Source organism: Oncorhynchus mykiss, chromosome 28, assembly GCF_013265735.2.
Source record: "Oncorhynchus mykiss isolate Arlee chromosome 28, USDA_OmykA_1.1, whole genome shotgun sequence".
In the NCBI taxonomy this organism is placed as follows: Eukaryota; Metazoa; Chordata; class Actinopteri; order Salmoniformes; family Salmonidae; genus Oncorhynchus; species Oncorhynchus mykiss.
This window is the reverse complement of record NC_048592.1, coordinates 13,631,999-13,648,115: the sequence shown is the minus strand read 5'-3', so window position 1 is coordinate 13,648,115 and position 16,117 is coordinate 13,631,999. Positions and strand designations below refer to the sequence as shown.

Sequence of the window (16,117 nt, the reverse complement as noted above, 5' to 3'; positions counted from 1 at the left end):
ACATTCTCTTTCCCCAACTTTATGAATGCGTAACGCAGCAGTTCACTTTCTCCTTTTCGTTGCTTGTTGACGCACGGAGCCGTGCGGGTCTCCCCGCTGTATTAATTGCTTGCTTTGAAAGAATTACAACAGCAAAAAGTGTTTGTGTCTTGAGATCGAGCGGCTCCTCCATTCTCCATTCCCCGTAACTATCAATACCAATATGTTCCCCGGCTGTCAGACAGACTTAAACTCTTCTCGCTCCCTCGGCCTCTCATTCACCTCATGCAGAATCCCAGATCCCGCTCCCGCTGGAGTCTACAGCGAAGTGACGGGCGGCTGCCTACGCCGTCTGCGTTGGTCAATCAGGTCCCTCTGTACTACACCTGACAGTCTCATTTGGTTAACATCACACCGCATATCTCCCTGGGCTTAAGACAGGCTCATTTCTCTGAACATCATATGGCAGGAGTATTTCCCCTTGGAAACGGAGATGCTTTGTTATCTCTGGAGAACTGTATAAGGTTCATTTCCCCCGTCTGTAACGTATGACCTGATTGAAAAAGAGAATTGCTATGAAGTGGTTAATATCAGTGGACTTTGTTGTTTGTTGTTGTTGTGTTTGATTCCTAACCCTCTGTTGTTTTGTCTGTTTCTCTTTCTCTCCCACCAGTCGCCCAGAAGGTGGTGGCTCTGAGGAAAAAGCAGCAGCTGTCTATTGGTCCGTGCAAGTCCCTTCCCAACTCGCCTAGCCACTCATCAGTCCCCAACGCATCCCTCCCCTCTGTGCACATTAACCAGGTGAGGCCACACCCTCTACCAGATTATTTCTAACTAGGGCCAGGAGTTTTTCCTGACCACGTGACCTGACCAGGAAAAATTCAGGGCCCTAGTTTTAGGATATTACAGGTTACGTGGTCAGGAAAAACAATGAGCTTCTTCTGTGTAATTGGCACATGCTGCAAGACGTAGGCTGTAATCTTCTGAAAATACAGAGCGTACAGTAGCCTTCATAAACTATATATTATGATTCCTTTTTCCCAGATTCTTCCTTCTTTAACTGACTAGTTTGTTCTCTCTCTGTCCGTCTCCGTCTCTCCTCTTCCAGGCGGCGAATGGCGGAGTTGCGTTCAGCGACTACTCCTCCTCGGTGCCTTCCACTCCCAGCATCAGCCAGAGGGAGATGCGCATCGAGACCATCGCCGCCTCCAACACGCCCACACCCATCCGCAAGCAGTCCAAGCGCCGCTCCAACATCTTCACAGTAAGTATGCGGCAGCTGATGCAGAGCAACACCCACTCGCACTACTAGAGGGCGCAGTACCGCACACACACTGTCCACCAGAGGGAGACAAAGACAAAGCCGCCCACTTCCTGGCTGTATCAGATACAGGCACAGAAAGCCTTCCTGGTTTACTCCTTATACAAGCAACACAAATGGGCAAAGAGAAACAAATTATAAGGATAACGGTTGCTGGTTGCCACCTGGGTTATATTTTGAACCCATACTATGAACAAAATGCTTCATTTATTTTTTGGTTTTCTTATTTTAAAGCAAATATCAAAGCTATAAGCACTGTGGAAAAATATCTCAGCTTTTTAAAACCTTTGTTATGTTGGTAACATTTCCTTTCCAATTGAAAGTAGATTCTCATGAGTTACTCATCTTTCACTTATCCCCTCCTCCTGGCCCCTCTGTCTCAATCTTTGGCCTCCCTCCCTACCCCTCTTATTTTTACTAGATCCTTTCTTTGCAGTGACTCCCTATTGGGGGAGAGAAAGGGTGAGGCAAGGCTACACCCCAGCAAAGCCAGCAATGCAACTTCCCCCCCTACCCTACCCAACCACACTAAACTAAACTAAAAGTCAGGGACAGACTATAAACCTTTCAGTCACTACAGAGTCAGATAATGCATGCTCTCCCTCGCTTCTCCCTCCGCCCCTACCTTACTCTAGATATCCCTTTTCTAACCTTTGCCCTTACCCCAGATATCCCAGCTCTTACCTTTGTCCTCTGGCCACTAACCAGTGTACTTACCACAGCTTGCCCTGCTCAACCCTCTTCCAATTACCCATACTTCTGATAGCCTTAGTTAAACCTCTATCCTTACTCTAGCTTCTACCTGAATTTCCCTTATTCAATCCCGTGACGCAGCTCTAACCTTCCCTACCTATGAGAGCCTTGCACTAACCGCTGTACTTTCCTCAGCTTCCCCAGCTCCATCTCTTCCCCTCCATCCTTAGCCTCCCTTTCTCTTACCTCTACCCAGCCTCACCTGCTCCAACCTACCACCATCCCTTTCCCAGGTTCCCTTTTTCATACCTCTACCTCTCCCTTCTACCCCTAACCCCAGCCCCCTCTCTTCCTCTCCCTTCTACCCAATAACCCCAGCCCCCTCACTTCCTCTACCTCTCCCTTCTAACCCCAGCCCCCTCACTTCCTCTAAACTCTCTCATCTCTCCCTACCCCCATCCCCCTCACTTCATCTAACCTCTCCCATCTCCCCCTACCCCAGCCCCCTCACTTCATCTAACCTCTCCCATCTACCCCAGCCCCCTCACTTCCTCTAACATCTCCCCCTACCCCAGCTACTGTGGTAGCCATCACGGGGCTCTGGGCAGCAGAGCAGTGCAGATTGTCTGTCAGTTAGTAGCTCCCCTTGTCTTCTCCCTCCCCCTGCTAGGTAGTGACTAACCCTGTTCACCAGAGACATGAGCCTCTGCCTGTCCGCATCATGGAGATGCCCAAGCATGCCACCTATCCCGTGTGGGTGCCCGACTGGCAGGCTGAACGGGAGTTTCAGCTCATGACCTTCTGAGGAGCGGCAAGCCGGGACAGGGAGGGGCAGAAGATGGGTGGAGGGAGGAGAAACAAAGGGTGGGGGCGGGGGGGAGTGGGGTTGACGACTCTCCATTTCCCAAATGACACTTCAAGAGCACAGGAGAGGAAGGATTTTTGCCATTTTTTACAATACAAGAGAAAAATGTAAGTTTTGTTTACCAAGCAGCATCCACGATAAGACTATCCGTTTTCACTTTGCTTCTTCATCAACCTCAATTTGGAATACCTCTTGAGGAAACAGAATTATTAACGCGCCATTCACAATACTGTAGTCCTGAACATCTCTCTCTCTCTCTCTCTGGCCACAAATAGTTAGCAAGTCAGTATTATAACACTCGCAGTGCCACCTCTTCTAATCAGAGTACTGGGTAGTTGTGATCCCTAACCGTTTCGGAGAGTTGTAGTCAGGGTAGAGAAGAAGCCTTAACGTCGTGGGTTATTTTGATAGATTATACAACACTATAGTGTCTATTTCTCTCCCAATCCTTTTGGGTTCGTTTTCCTTTTCTTAAGGGGTTTTGTGGGCTTGTCAACCAGATAGAAAGACCTTTCAAAAACACACTCCACTAATTAGAAACAACACTGTGGCTAACTTTGCGGTCATATTCATGAATCCACAAAGGTGTTGTACTCACAGTATTGCTAGTTAGAATATGCCAGGAACATTTTTCCAATATTTTTTCTGTTGGATATATTTCAGTTTAGATAAGACCGTGTGTTGGCTGTATGATACATTCTAAAGCACAATGTATTACTGTTCTACATGTGTAGTCGAAGGTTGCTGGGGGGGGGGGGGGGGTGGAAATCAGAGTACTAACAGTGACCACATAAACTATCCCAGTGCACGATCTAATTAGATGTCATGCTCTCTAGTCAGATTTGGGTTCTGAAGTGCTTTTAAGTAGACTCATCTCAAAAACTCACGTTTTTTTTTAGTGTAGGCTATTGCCAACAACTCATGTTGAAGTATAATTAAAATATGAATTTATTTAGGTTACGGACTATAGATTTAGTGGGCACTGGGTACCATTGGAATATTAGAATGAGCTGAGGCGACTTTGATTATTTTAAAATTTTGAGCTTTATATAGTGCATTGCAAATTGACTGGTGAATCTGCCTCTTTTGGAACTTTTATTTCTCAAAGTTACTAAAAGCTTTACTCATAAAGACGTTGGTTTATCCACCGTGTCTTTTCACCACCTTCATCACCAGTCAGTCAGTCTCACCAGCCATTATCATCACCCTCAGCCCACTTCTGTCATGATTAGTAATGGCCACTAGGTGTCAGCTAAGTACACAGAAATTATTTCCTAGTGCTTCCATGGTTTAGTGACCATATCAATAGGTTTTGGCATATCTCATATATTTTCAGGGCTGTTTGAGGCATTTTTCTTCTTTCGCTATGTTCAAAAGCACCATCATGGCAAATACCTTCTTGCATATTTTTTAAATTTGTTTTGGCCACGTCTAAACCGCATATCCATCAACTCCCATGTATAATTGTCAGCCATTTTAGTTCCTTTTGCACTGGATGTCCACTCTAAAGGAAACAAAAAAAGAATCTCCTGGAATGTTTTTTGTTGTTGTTGATATTTCCAGATCCGTGCTAATTTTCCAACCTTTCTTTGACAAAAAGGGCTTCCCAACTCCTTCCGCATTAAGAGCGCTGTGCTATCAAAAAAAGCACATTTCACCCCGATGAGTTGTCCCTCTGGCCTGTCATACCCAATAGGAAGGAGAAATGACTGGGGACTAGAGCGTTTTTGCTGCTTCGCCCTAGTGCCCCCTTTGCGTAATTGTGCCGTCGGGAGGTGCGCTATGGAAACCATAGAACTTTGTGACAAAAAAAAAGCAACATGTAACATTGGTAGTTGCTGAGTAGATCTGGGAGTCAGTTCATGGTCAAAGTGAAAACAGTCAAATCCACCCTCTGGATTGTGACAGACTGTAGGAACTCTTCTCTGCTGGAAATGCCCCCACCCCCCCACGTCCTTCAAGCCCACCTTGCTTCACACCCTTACAAACAGTCTGTGTACAGTACAGTCAAGTCACGCTTGGAATTCTAATTCAACCACTCAAAGGACACGGCCCCATTACATGACATCACACTGCCTTTTGCCATAAAACAAGGACTCAAGGACTAGAGGTGCCAAGTACATTGTGGTTTACCCCCCCCCCCCCCCCCCCCCCCCCCCCCCACCCCACCCCCCCGACCCCTTTCTTTTCATCGTTTTCTCTTTCATTTCTCTTTCTTTTCAGGGAAAGTCTTGAATGGACTTGAATATGTGGCAAACTTAAATAAGGGAATGTTAGGTGAAGTCGGGTAGTTTTATGAAGGCCTTCATAAAAATTAAGAGTAGGGAGTCAGGCACAAGTGGTATCATACAGAATAATGAATAACTAATGGGAAATGGATTGCACCGACTTGTATGAATGTAGTGTCTATTTATTTAATTTGACTATGATTTGGAATTATCCATTCCCCATCCTTTATTATTGATATTTATTTACTTTTAAAAATGGTTTTATTCATTTCAATTTCGGTTTGGTATGAAGATTATGAACTTATTCCATCATCGCTTTTATATCATTTATGGATTGACAAATATAAGACTTCTGTATATCTTGTATTGTATTTTATTTACAATGGTACTCTATAGAAAGTATATTATATACATATATGAAATATATATATAAATAATGCCTTTATTGTCCATCCTATATTTTGTGGGAACTGCAATGTTTGGCTCATTCTGTTGATCTTATTTGGGAGTGAAACCTGTGACTTGATTTGTATGGTGTCTGTATAGAAACGAAAATAATCAGAATAAAAAAATAAAATGTTGAAAATGATAAACCAGAGTTGGTTTACTTGAACTCGGACTCTACCTCTCTCCATTGGTGATTGATTGGGCATCCCTTCATCCTGTTCTGAGTGAGACCATAACAGTCTTGTCTGTTGGTTATGAGTGACATTCCTGTATTTCACCTGTTAGTCCGTGCTTTGGGGATATTCTGTGTACAGGTACTGTGTTTTGTCAGAAAATGGGGTAATACTGTATTTTCGCTGCTTTTTCCCTCCACAGTCTGTCATTTGAAATGTAATGTGTTGGCAGCAGGTGTTGGTGAAATGTGCTGCTGCACCTGTTCACTGATGTGTTCCACTGTTGTTTGTAATGACCATGTTCAACTCCAGCTGTACTAACCCTAACACTGTGATTGCCTTGAAATGTATTTTCCCTCCTGGTGTTCCAATAGGAATTTCAGAGGAATTTGAAAGGAAACGCTTTATGAAACTCCTATATGATAACTTTCTTCATAATAACCTTCTTTCCCCCCCCCCTTACCTGCCTTTTCTCCTTTTTATTGCTTTTTCAACTTGACTTGTCAATGTATCTATGCAAAACGGCCCAGCTGGGCCTTAAAACTTGATTTGGACTGACCTAGAAAGGCCCAATGTGGACCTAAGAGAGGGGTGTTCCTCTATGATCTGGAAGGGTCCACTGTGGGCCTAACAGAGGGATGGATCTCCCATGGGTTTACAGGACTGAGTCATGACTCAATGTGTGGTCGTCTTTTGGTCTACTACCTATTATGTGTTGGGATGTTTCTTCAGTGTCTGGTCTGGTCTGTTCTGGTCTGGTCTTTTTTTATTACTGCACGCATGTCAATGTTACCGCTGTATGTTACGCTGGTCTGCTTGTTTGTTTATTTTCAAAGCTTTTGTTGTTGTTGAGAATTTTGTTTTGCAATGTTGAATTCGCCTCCCAACCGCTCTCCACACGCACACGCATACACACACACACACATACATCCCACACACACACACACAGACATACCCCCCCCCCCACACACACACACACACACACATACATTCACACATCCCCCACACACACACATCCCACACACCCCAACCTCCAAACATTCTCACCTCTGACCCACATGCTCATCTTGACACATGCACCTCACTCAACTCCCATCTCTCCCCCCCCCCCCCCCCCCCCCCCCCCCCCCCCCCCCCCCCCCCCCCCCCCCCCCCCCCCCCCCCCCCCCCCCCCCCCCCCCCCCCCCCCCCCCCCCCCCCCCCCCCCCCCCCCCCCCCTCCATGTTTTCTCCAGTGACCGACTGACTCTCTTGTTTCCTTGCAGTCACGGAAAGCCAACAGTGAACAGGCAAAGACCACTGACAGTAAAACAGATAGTATAGGCAGTGGAAGGGCCATACCCATCAAACAGGTGAGTGTCTCTCTACTCCTACACTAGTCATAGATTGTGTCTGAAATCACACTCTATTCTCTATATAGGGCACTACATTTGCTCAGGGCACTGGTCGAAAGTAGTGCATTTTATTGATTAGGGTGCCCCATGCTGATCACCAATGGGTATTCAGGTAAGCATAGCACATTCACTGTGTAAGTAGCACATTTCTCCCCTCTAGTGCATACACTCTGTATGTATTTGGACAGTGATGCAAATGTTTTTATTTGGCTATACACTCCAGTATTTTGGATTTAAGATGAAATGTTTCATATGAGACAACAATATAGAATGTCACCTTTTATTTGAGGGTATTTTCATTCATATCTGATTTACCGTATATAAAGGGCTTTCATTTCTAAATCTACTCCCCCGATTTGAAGTCATAAGTATTTGGACAAATTCACTTAGTGTATTAAAGTAGTCAAAGAATTTGTATTTGGTCCCATATTCCTAGCACACAATGACTACATCAAGCTTGTGACTCTACAAACTTGTTGGATGCATTTGCAGTTTGTTTTGGTTGTGTTTTGGGTTCTCTTTCAAATACTGGTTTTGATGTCTCGCTCTGGGATTCGCTGAATAGGTGGATCACTATGGAAGAACCAATCACACAACGTCTGTCGGAGACAGACAGATCGAGTGGCGAATGAGGTGAGCCCCTCCCTCTTTATAAGGCGCACCTCGCCCTACCCTCTAGTTACTCTCGTTCTCTTCCTTGCAACGATCACTATGCTCTCTAAGCTCTCCTCAGCACGATTTGACCACTGTCTTCCTGCTTAACCTCGTGGTTCGCCTGAGAACAGTTAACGCTGCTCAATGTAGTGCCCCCCCCCCTCTTGTCCTTCATGTTGAGTACTGACCAAAAGGAATGTTTTTGCTAAAAGTAGAATTAGCTTTTTGCTATTTTCTACTTGCTCTAAGTCTCTAGTTGTAACTAGCGTCACACGGCTAGCTAATGAGACTTGGCCAGGTGAGGCCGCAAGGCCTAGCTAACCCGTTGTGCCAGCTAACCACCACTTGCTCTTACTACCTGTACAGACGGTAGAATTGCTAGCTCTCCTCTCTCGTTTAGCTTAAATTGCAATGAATCGTTTTGTGTTGACTAAACTGACCGACCCAGTTTTTCAGCTCAACGGTCAGGCAAGTCTTTATGTTCACCGAGGAACTACGCTGCAACACGTTTGTGTTCTGCTAGCATTGTGCTAAACTAGCTAGGCTATTGGCCCACGAGGCGAACGTTAGCTAGCTAACGAATACGTTAGCCTCACAGCTTTAGCATTTATACACAGTACTCACTTCAGCTAGCCACTAGCCACGAGGCATCTAATGAGCTAGCTCATGCCTATCAAGGCTAAATTCGCAGCAGACACTACTGGATTAGCAGGCCTTTTTCCATGAATTGGGGCCAAAGGGAGGGTAACAGCGGCTTGACCGCAACCCAGTCAGACTCTGGTTCAATAAATTATGGCCATTGCTAATCTGCCTCAGGCAGGCACTTGAACCCCCTCGCTCTTGCGTTTGCTACTCGATGATGCTGGAAAGCCAGCTTTCGTTCGCTTGGTGCATTTAACATTCACACGTTTTGTTGGCTAAACTGACCAGTTACACCTCAATGTGCTATGGTCAAAAGATAATCTATTCTATAACGCTATTCAAATGGTTTTCTTCGCCATCTGTGGCGCTAGCCAACAAGGGGAATACTTGCTAGCTAACACCACAGCCTCAAGGCTAAGCGTCGACTAGCAGAAGCATAACCCGGTTAGCAAGGGCTTGTAAGTAAGCATTTCACTGAAACCTGTTGTATTCGGTGCATGTGACAAATACAATTTGAGTTGATTTGAATTGAATACTTTACTCCCAGAGTTATCATGGGCCCCCGTATGCTATGGGAAACAAACATGCTTATGCAGCTCTCAAACGAGTCCTGCGAGTGTTGTAAGGTTTTACTGAGTACCGGCCTTTGCTAGCTTTAGCTATGCTACTAGCTCTCACAGCGAATGCTAGCTAGCTAGCTAACCACCATCTGCCGATAGCTAGATTAGCAGTCATATTTAGTTTGCCTAGCATTAAGTTGCTTGGTGCCTACTAACTGAACCAGTCCCAACCTGCGGTGATCCAGTCTACAAGACGGCGTAAAACAGGCTAGCTAACACGGCAAGGTCATCCCCTCTCGGGCTAAAGGTGATGGTCTACGCTTTTCCTCCTCTATGCCTGATACTAGGCAGAGCTTGGGAACAGGCTTATCCCTCATCTTAGTAGCCACTCAATGGCCAGGGAGGCTCTGCTTAGCAGAAATCACTCTCCTTATTTACGACCAGCCCCGGGAACTACCGTTAAGCAGGGATCTTCTGACCTAAGAGAAGAGAGATGTTCCACCCTCACCCCGAAACCCTGGCCCGTAAGACGATGAATCTGAATGTGATGTGACAAGCTTGCCGCTCAGTCAATTGAGACTATCCAGAGTGCCAGAGCCACTTCTACATGCTCACTGTATGTTAAGTCTCCAAGCATTTAGCCCCGTCTTGAGGCCGGTCTATTGTGTTTCAGGCTATTTCGCAGCAGCCTTTAGAGGCGCAGGAAAGCATGTAGAATAAATATCTCCTTCAAAACTGCTTTACTTGATTGCCCTGACGTCTGCAAAGCGAGTGAGTGAGATGCACACACTGTCAGTCCACCAATTGTGCTTACAGTTTGCCCCAGGGTTTTCCAAGGTGACTTTTCTACCTAACCCCACCTTTATGACTAAGGTTGGCAATACTTATAATTGCCTCATCGAGAGCTTTTGGCTTTCCACCCGCCGCCCTTCTCTTCTACATAGGAGGAGCATCTCCACCGTTTGTGTCCAGTTCGCGCTTTCTTTGCACATTTACTTGGATAGAACAAGAGCATTACGAAAGAGCGATCAATTCTTTGTGTCCTTGGTACCTCCCTGCAATGCTAGTTACCTCTCTCATCAACGACTATCCCATTGGATAGCGGAGGCTATTATACTGGGTTATAATCGCAAAGGTTTACAGCCCCTAGAGGGCCTGAGGACTCATTCCACCAGAGGTATCGCTATCTCTTGTGCGCTGTTCAAAGGCATTTCTGTACAAGATATTTATGATGCAGCATTTTGTGCCATTCTGCATATATTTTTTCAGTTTTACTAACTGAATTTCACTGCTCCTTCTTTGGCACATACACAGTCCTCAGTGTCAGAGCCTCTTGAGGGGTGACTGCAGCCTTGGCTTCGGAGAGTCTGTCTGCTATACGGGAGTTGGCTGTATCCCATAGTGAGACATTGAAATTAGTATTTGAAAGAGAACTCAAGGTTACTTGCGTAAGCCCCGGTTTGCTGAGAATATGAGTGAGATGTCGCACCGCATTTCCCTGCTCGCAAGAGCGCAAGGAAGAGAGACATGCATGAGAATAACCAGATGGTGGGGCGAGTGCACATGGCTCCTTATAAAGAGGGAGGGGCTCAGCTCATTCGCCACTCGACATGTCTGATTCCGGCATATGTGTGCGATTGGTTCTTCCATAGTGAGACGTCTCACTCAGTCTCAGAGAACTGGCATTACGCAATTAACCTTAGGAACTGAATGGTGAATGATGACTGGAGTAATTTTCTTTGTAAATGAGTATATTAGATGTTTCTGAACTCTTCTTCTAAATAATCCTGAAAATGCCATGATTTAAGAAAAATCATGAATGAATCATGAATAAGGATGAGTGAGAATGTTACAGAGGCTACAACAAAACATGCTAACCTCTTACCATTCCCAATAATTGGGGAGGTTTGCATTTTTCAGGGTTATGATCTTTGTCCCTCTGTAACTTTCATCATTCACTACTCATTGATGATTATTCACAATCATGGTAGCATCCACGTTCACGTAGAAGTGTTCAAAAACGTCTTATATTTTCACTTACAATAACAGTGACAAAATGTACACAGTACATTATTCACCATTCACTTCCTGTTAGGCAAAACACAACCAAAACTAGCTGTAAATGCATCCAACAAGTATTTTGAGTCACAAGCTTGATGTAGTCATTGTGTGCAAGGAATATGGGACCAAATACTAAACTTTTGACTACTTTAATACACTATGAGTGAATTGGTTCAAATACTTCTTCAAATGGGGCGGACTAGGAACACAAAGTGCTTTAATTTATAAACGTTAGAGCAGATATGAATGAAAATACCATAGGAATTAGAATACTACATTTAATTGTAATTTAATAGGATCTCTATGGAAAATATTCCAAATAAAAGTTGACATTTTGTACTGTTGCATATGCAACATTTGATCTCAAATTCAAAATGCTGGAGTATAGACATTTTTGCTTCACTGTCCAAACACATACGGAGGGGAGTGTATTTAAAAATGTATGTATATTTTAAAAAGTTTTGCGCATACTATTCCTGATCAGGCAAGTGTGTTTATGTGAGTGTTGAGGAAATGTTTGCTTTGTGGGTGGGCTGAATCATACAACTTTACAACCACCAGATGGCGACGTGATACCACATTTCAAATGAAAGAAACCATTAAAGATTGTAATCATTAGAATCCCATTGCAAGTAGTGCTGTCTGAACCCCGAGGGTTCTTAGAATGAAAGGAAAAGGAACATCAGAAGGAGAATTTCCCTGCGAAGTATCAAGACATACAGATCACAATCTTTAGATTACTTACTTTCTGGACATGTAGCTGTCAGGTTGGATGGGTTTGAAGATTTAGACTCACTATTAGCCTTGAGAATTTGTAATATATTCTGCGATCATATTGCAGTATGTAGGTGTCACATATTGACAAGGTTTAATTTTCAGCATTAGAGATTGTGGCTTGTAATTTCGTTGAAGGCAGTATTTGTTATATCCATCCCGTTGTATTTTATTTGACCGTCTAATGTTATTAGACAAATACTCACTTTGTTGTCTTTTAATTTCCCAAGAAAATGTAAGCTTCTAAATCACTATATTTTGCTCGTTCCCCAGAAATCAATTTCCCGGAAACAACTTTGAGTAATTATAATATTCCTATAAAACACTGAAAACTGTCGACACCAGTGTAAGGATCACACGCTTGTCTGTGTAACCAAGCTCCAAATATAGTTTTAATAGTCTTTGAATATGCGCTCCAGTCACCTTTTCGCCTCATTGATCACCTTGTTTGACTTAAAGGCACATCTCAATAGATGCTTCAGGTATGACATGACACAAGGTGGTCGGGTGGGTTCCATTGCCCCTCCATTACTCCTCCATTGTTCCCACAAGTAAGGAGGGGGGCAGACGACATCAGACCAACGCCTTGAATGGCCAACTCTTGAAGTTTGCAGTTGTCTAAAAAAAACACAATTTTGCTCAAAACATATATATATTATTTTTTTACCTTAAGTGTGTACACATGACTTATTTACAGGAAAGGGAGATACCTAGTATGTTGTCCAACTGAATGTATTCAACTGAAATGTGTCTTCCGCATTTAACCCAACCCCTCTGAATCAGAAAGGTGCCGGGGGTCTGCCTTAATCGACATCCACGTCTTCAGTGCCCGGGGAACAGTAGGTTAACAGCCTTGCTTAGGAGCAGATCGACAGATTTTTGTTTTTGCCTTGTCAGCTCGGGGATACTTTCCAGCAGCCTGGCCCAACGCTCTAACCACTAGGCTACCTGCCGCCACAGGAGCAATTAGGGTTAAGTGTCTTTCTCAAAGGTACATCGACTTTATATTTTGGATATTGTTTTTCAACAGGAAAACTTAAGAAATAGAGTCTTTTAGTATACAGTTTCCTTTCAAATTAAGCTAAATAGCCTGTATGAAGTACAGTGGAATCAAACATCACACTCAGTTGGCGTAATTTGTACTAAGAACCAGGATGAGGAGTGATTGACACATTGATTACTATTCTCTCCTGATTATATGAGGGCTTTCAGCAAGGGTTAGTATCCTAATCCTAGCATTATCCTTCTTACCCGGGAATTACGGGAACGATCAAAGTATACACTTAGTTTTTAAACGTGGTGGGCCAAGCATTTCCTGCTGCTCAGGACACTGTCCACATTTCTGCACAATTAGAATGAATACAAGTATAAGATGACAGATGAAACGCATAGTAGAAATGGCCAAATAAATCAAATCAGCCAGGAAACATTGCCAAACAAGCCAAATATAATGTTTACAAACTTTTTATTGAGTCCCATTTGATCCCAATCAGAATGGAACTGTAATGACCAGTGCAATTCCCTCCATATCATTGACCAGGTTTAAGTCATGTTTAAGGGGATTAGACCAGCAGGGCCAGGTGAGAGGGAGGTCAGTTGACAGAGATCTTAAAGACCCCCCAAACATACTTACTGTGAGCTCTGCCATGCATTCTACCCATATGATAATGGCCTGAAGTAGGGCCTCTTCCCTTGGTGGGTATCATAGCAACCTACAATAAGACGATAAGATAAGACCTGGCCAGCTCTCGTCCCATGATCTACCCAGAAGTGGTGGGTGGGTGTGGGCTATTAAGAGTAGCTTATGGCCTGCCCTGGCCAGTCAATAGCACACTACGGAAAATCAACGTGCCAATGTGAGCTTAATTACCCCTATTGGGCAAATTATACACTGCCCCCCACTCCACCTCCTCCCCTCCCTCAATCCACTGACCCTGAGCCACCTCCTATCTGTAAATATTTTAAATAAAGGCAACAACACACTCACTGCCGTGGAGCTGTCAACACTTGTTTTTTTTTATTCTGGCCTTCGCTCTCTTCTCTCTATTTCCCCCTTTCCCAAACCCCTCTTCTCTTCCTCCTTTGCTCCTCCGGCTTGGCTGTCACAAAGGCCCGGGCTATCACTCAGCCACTGTGGCAGGATGCAGCTTCTTTTTTTTCTTCCCGGTAGCGTGACAATGGAAAGGGAAGACGCTATCTCCTCTGTGTAGATATGGCAATTATCTGGACACGGAGAGTGCGTTTGGCGATTGGCCGGTCTCCTTTGTCACAAAGCCTGAACATGGTGATCATGGTTGAGTGTGAAGTCAGAGAGAGCGGGAGGGAAGGAAGAAGAGACAGAAGGTGAAACGCAATTTAAAAATGGGTTTTTTTAAGTATTCACGACATGCGTCCATTGACTCTATTTCGGTCATGATAAAATAACACTATAGTTGCTGTAAGTGATCAAATTATTCTTTAACATAAATGTGAATTATAACTCTAATAAAATATATTAGAGGATAAAACAATTTTATTCTGCTTTTGTTTCTGACAGTCAGATGAATTAAGGGGTTGTATAAATTACCTACATTGGACTACTTCTCAGTATTAGTATTGATCTTTTCAAACCAGTGATGAATTTATGTTGGTCCACTGATTGCATGTATAGATTTATGGCTTGGCTCAATAAGGACAGGAGATGTATAACATTATTTGTGTGTAAAAACATGCATTACACCGTCGCCAGAAGCCTTGTGACGGGACCATTTACTTCATGTGATCATAAAGCCATTACATTGTGTTTACAGTTCTTTTATTGACCAAATCATGGAGAAAAGAGTCTGTGCACCCTTTGATCAATTTTAGTCATTTTGTATACCGAGCTTTCGGATCACAAAGACCAAATCATGAACAGTATGTATGTATGTGTATGTATGTGTTTCGCACTTGAGAATACAAATACGTTTCTAAAAGCCGTCTTTGAAATATCCCTAATAACAGCAGTATGTCTTTGTTAAAATGGTAAAACAGGTATTGGGTAGTGGTTCTCAAACTTCAAGAAAAGGCCATCACACAAAGGGATGATCAGAGGCCTGCTAGGGCCCTCCAGTAGGGGGGTTATGGATGTTGTTCAGCAGGGTATAGGGGTCCTCTCCTTGGGCATACAGAGGCTGTCCTGGTGCCCCAGCATGAGTAGGTCAGGGCCAGATCAAGGCAGGGGCCAGGATTAGGATGATAGTCGGCCCCCAGCCTGGTGCCTGGGTCAACTAGGGTCAGCTCCTGATGTGTTAATTAGAATTATACAGCTCTGCAGGACGGCCCAGCCTAGGACAATATCGGAGGGTGAGGTTACCGTATTTAACACTGAGACACACACACACACACACACACACACACACACACACACACACACACACACACACACACACAGAGGAAAAAGACACACACACACACACAGAGGAAAAAGACACACACACACACACACACACACACACACACACACACACACACACACACACACACACACACACAGAGGAAAAAGACACACACACACACACAGAGGAAAAAGACACACACACACACACACACACACACACACACACACACACACACAGAGGAAAAACACACATACACACTCACACATATATATATATACACACACACACACACACACACACACAACCCTGGCTGTAAAAGCACAAACACTCCCCTGGTAATTCCCTAATTAAGCGTGCCCCTCCCCTGGTCCTCCCTGGTCCATACCCCCAGAGAACCCTCACAGCCCCACAGAACCCTGTGTTTGGCCAACTCCTGCAGAGAAACTGCCATTGTTTACCCTGGATTGTCCAAGCAGATAAGGCCAACCATCTGAGGAGTTAAGAGGCTCCAGAAGATAATGGTGGTGGTGGAAAGGAGTAGAGGGGTTAAATCAGGCCTTTGAAGAGGGGGAGATCACACATCCTAATCCCTCGATGGAGAGGTCCTCCAAAGTTCAACTGGTCAGGACATAGGGATGAATGCATACAGGGGCAAATTGGATTGTCTCTGCTCACTTTGACTGTAAGAGTGTAGTTTGCAGTAGGACAGGACCAATTATGAAGGTTCAAGTGACCGCTGTTGAGTTGCGTTGACTATGAGGTTGTAGTGACCAATGAGAATCATAAGTTAAAAGGTTGTACTCGCATACTTACTCACATACATACAAGCAACCTGCTCCTGTAAAATTACCCCTCTGGTCAGATCTATGGATAGAGCAAGTGTTCTCATTGTCATCCCAAGTTTGTTGCAGTATTAGTCCACTGTGTTTAGCTGGAGGAAGACATTTTCTGACCCTTTATTCTCCTCT

The 16,117-nt window shown here is 44.2% G+C and overlaps 1 protein-coding gene across 3 annotated transcripts in view; it reads left to right on the top strand.

Annotated features, from left to right (window-relative positions):
- The window catches only part of LOC110508590 (arf-GAP with GTPase, ANK repeat and PH domain-containing protein 3), a 222,118-nt gene that overhangs the window by 119,292 nt on the left and 86,709 nt on the right, over positions 1-16,117 (top strand). For all 3 annotated transcript variants that reach the window (XM_021589215.2, XM_021589214.2, XM_036966890.1), the window contains exons 7-9: positions 653-780; positions 1,088-1,243; positions 6,971-7,057. In XM_021589215.2, coding sequence (XP_021444890.1) covers positions 653-780; positions 1,088-1,243; positions 6,971-7,057 — 371 coding nt within the window. The remainder of the gene's footprint in view (positions 1-652; positions 781-1,087; positions 1,244-6,970; positions 7,058-16,117) is intronic.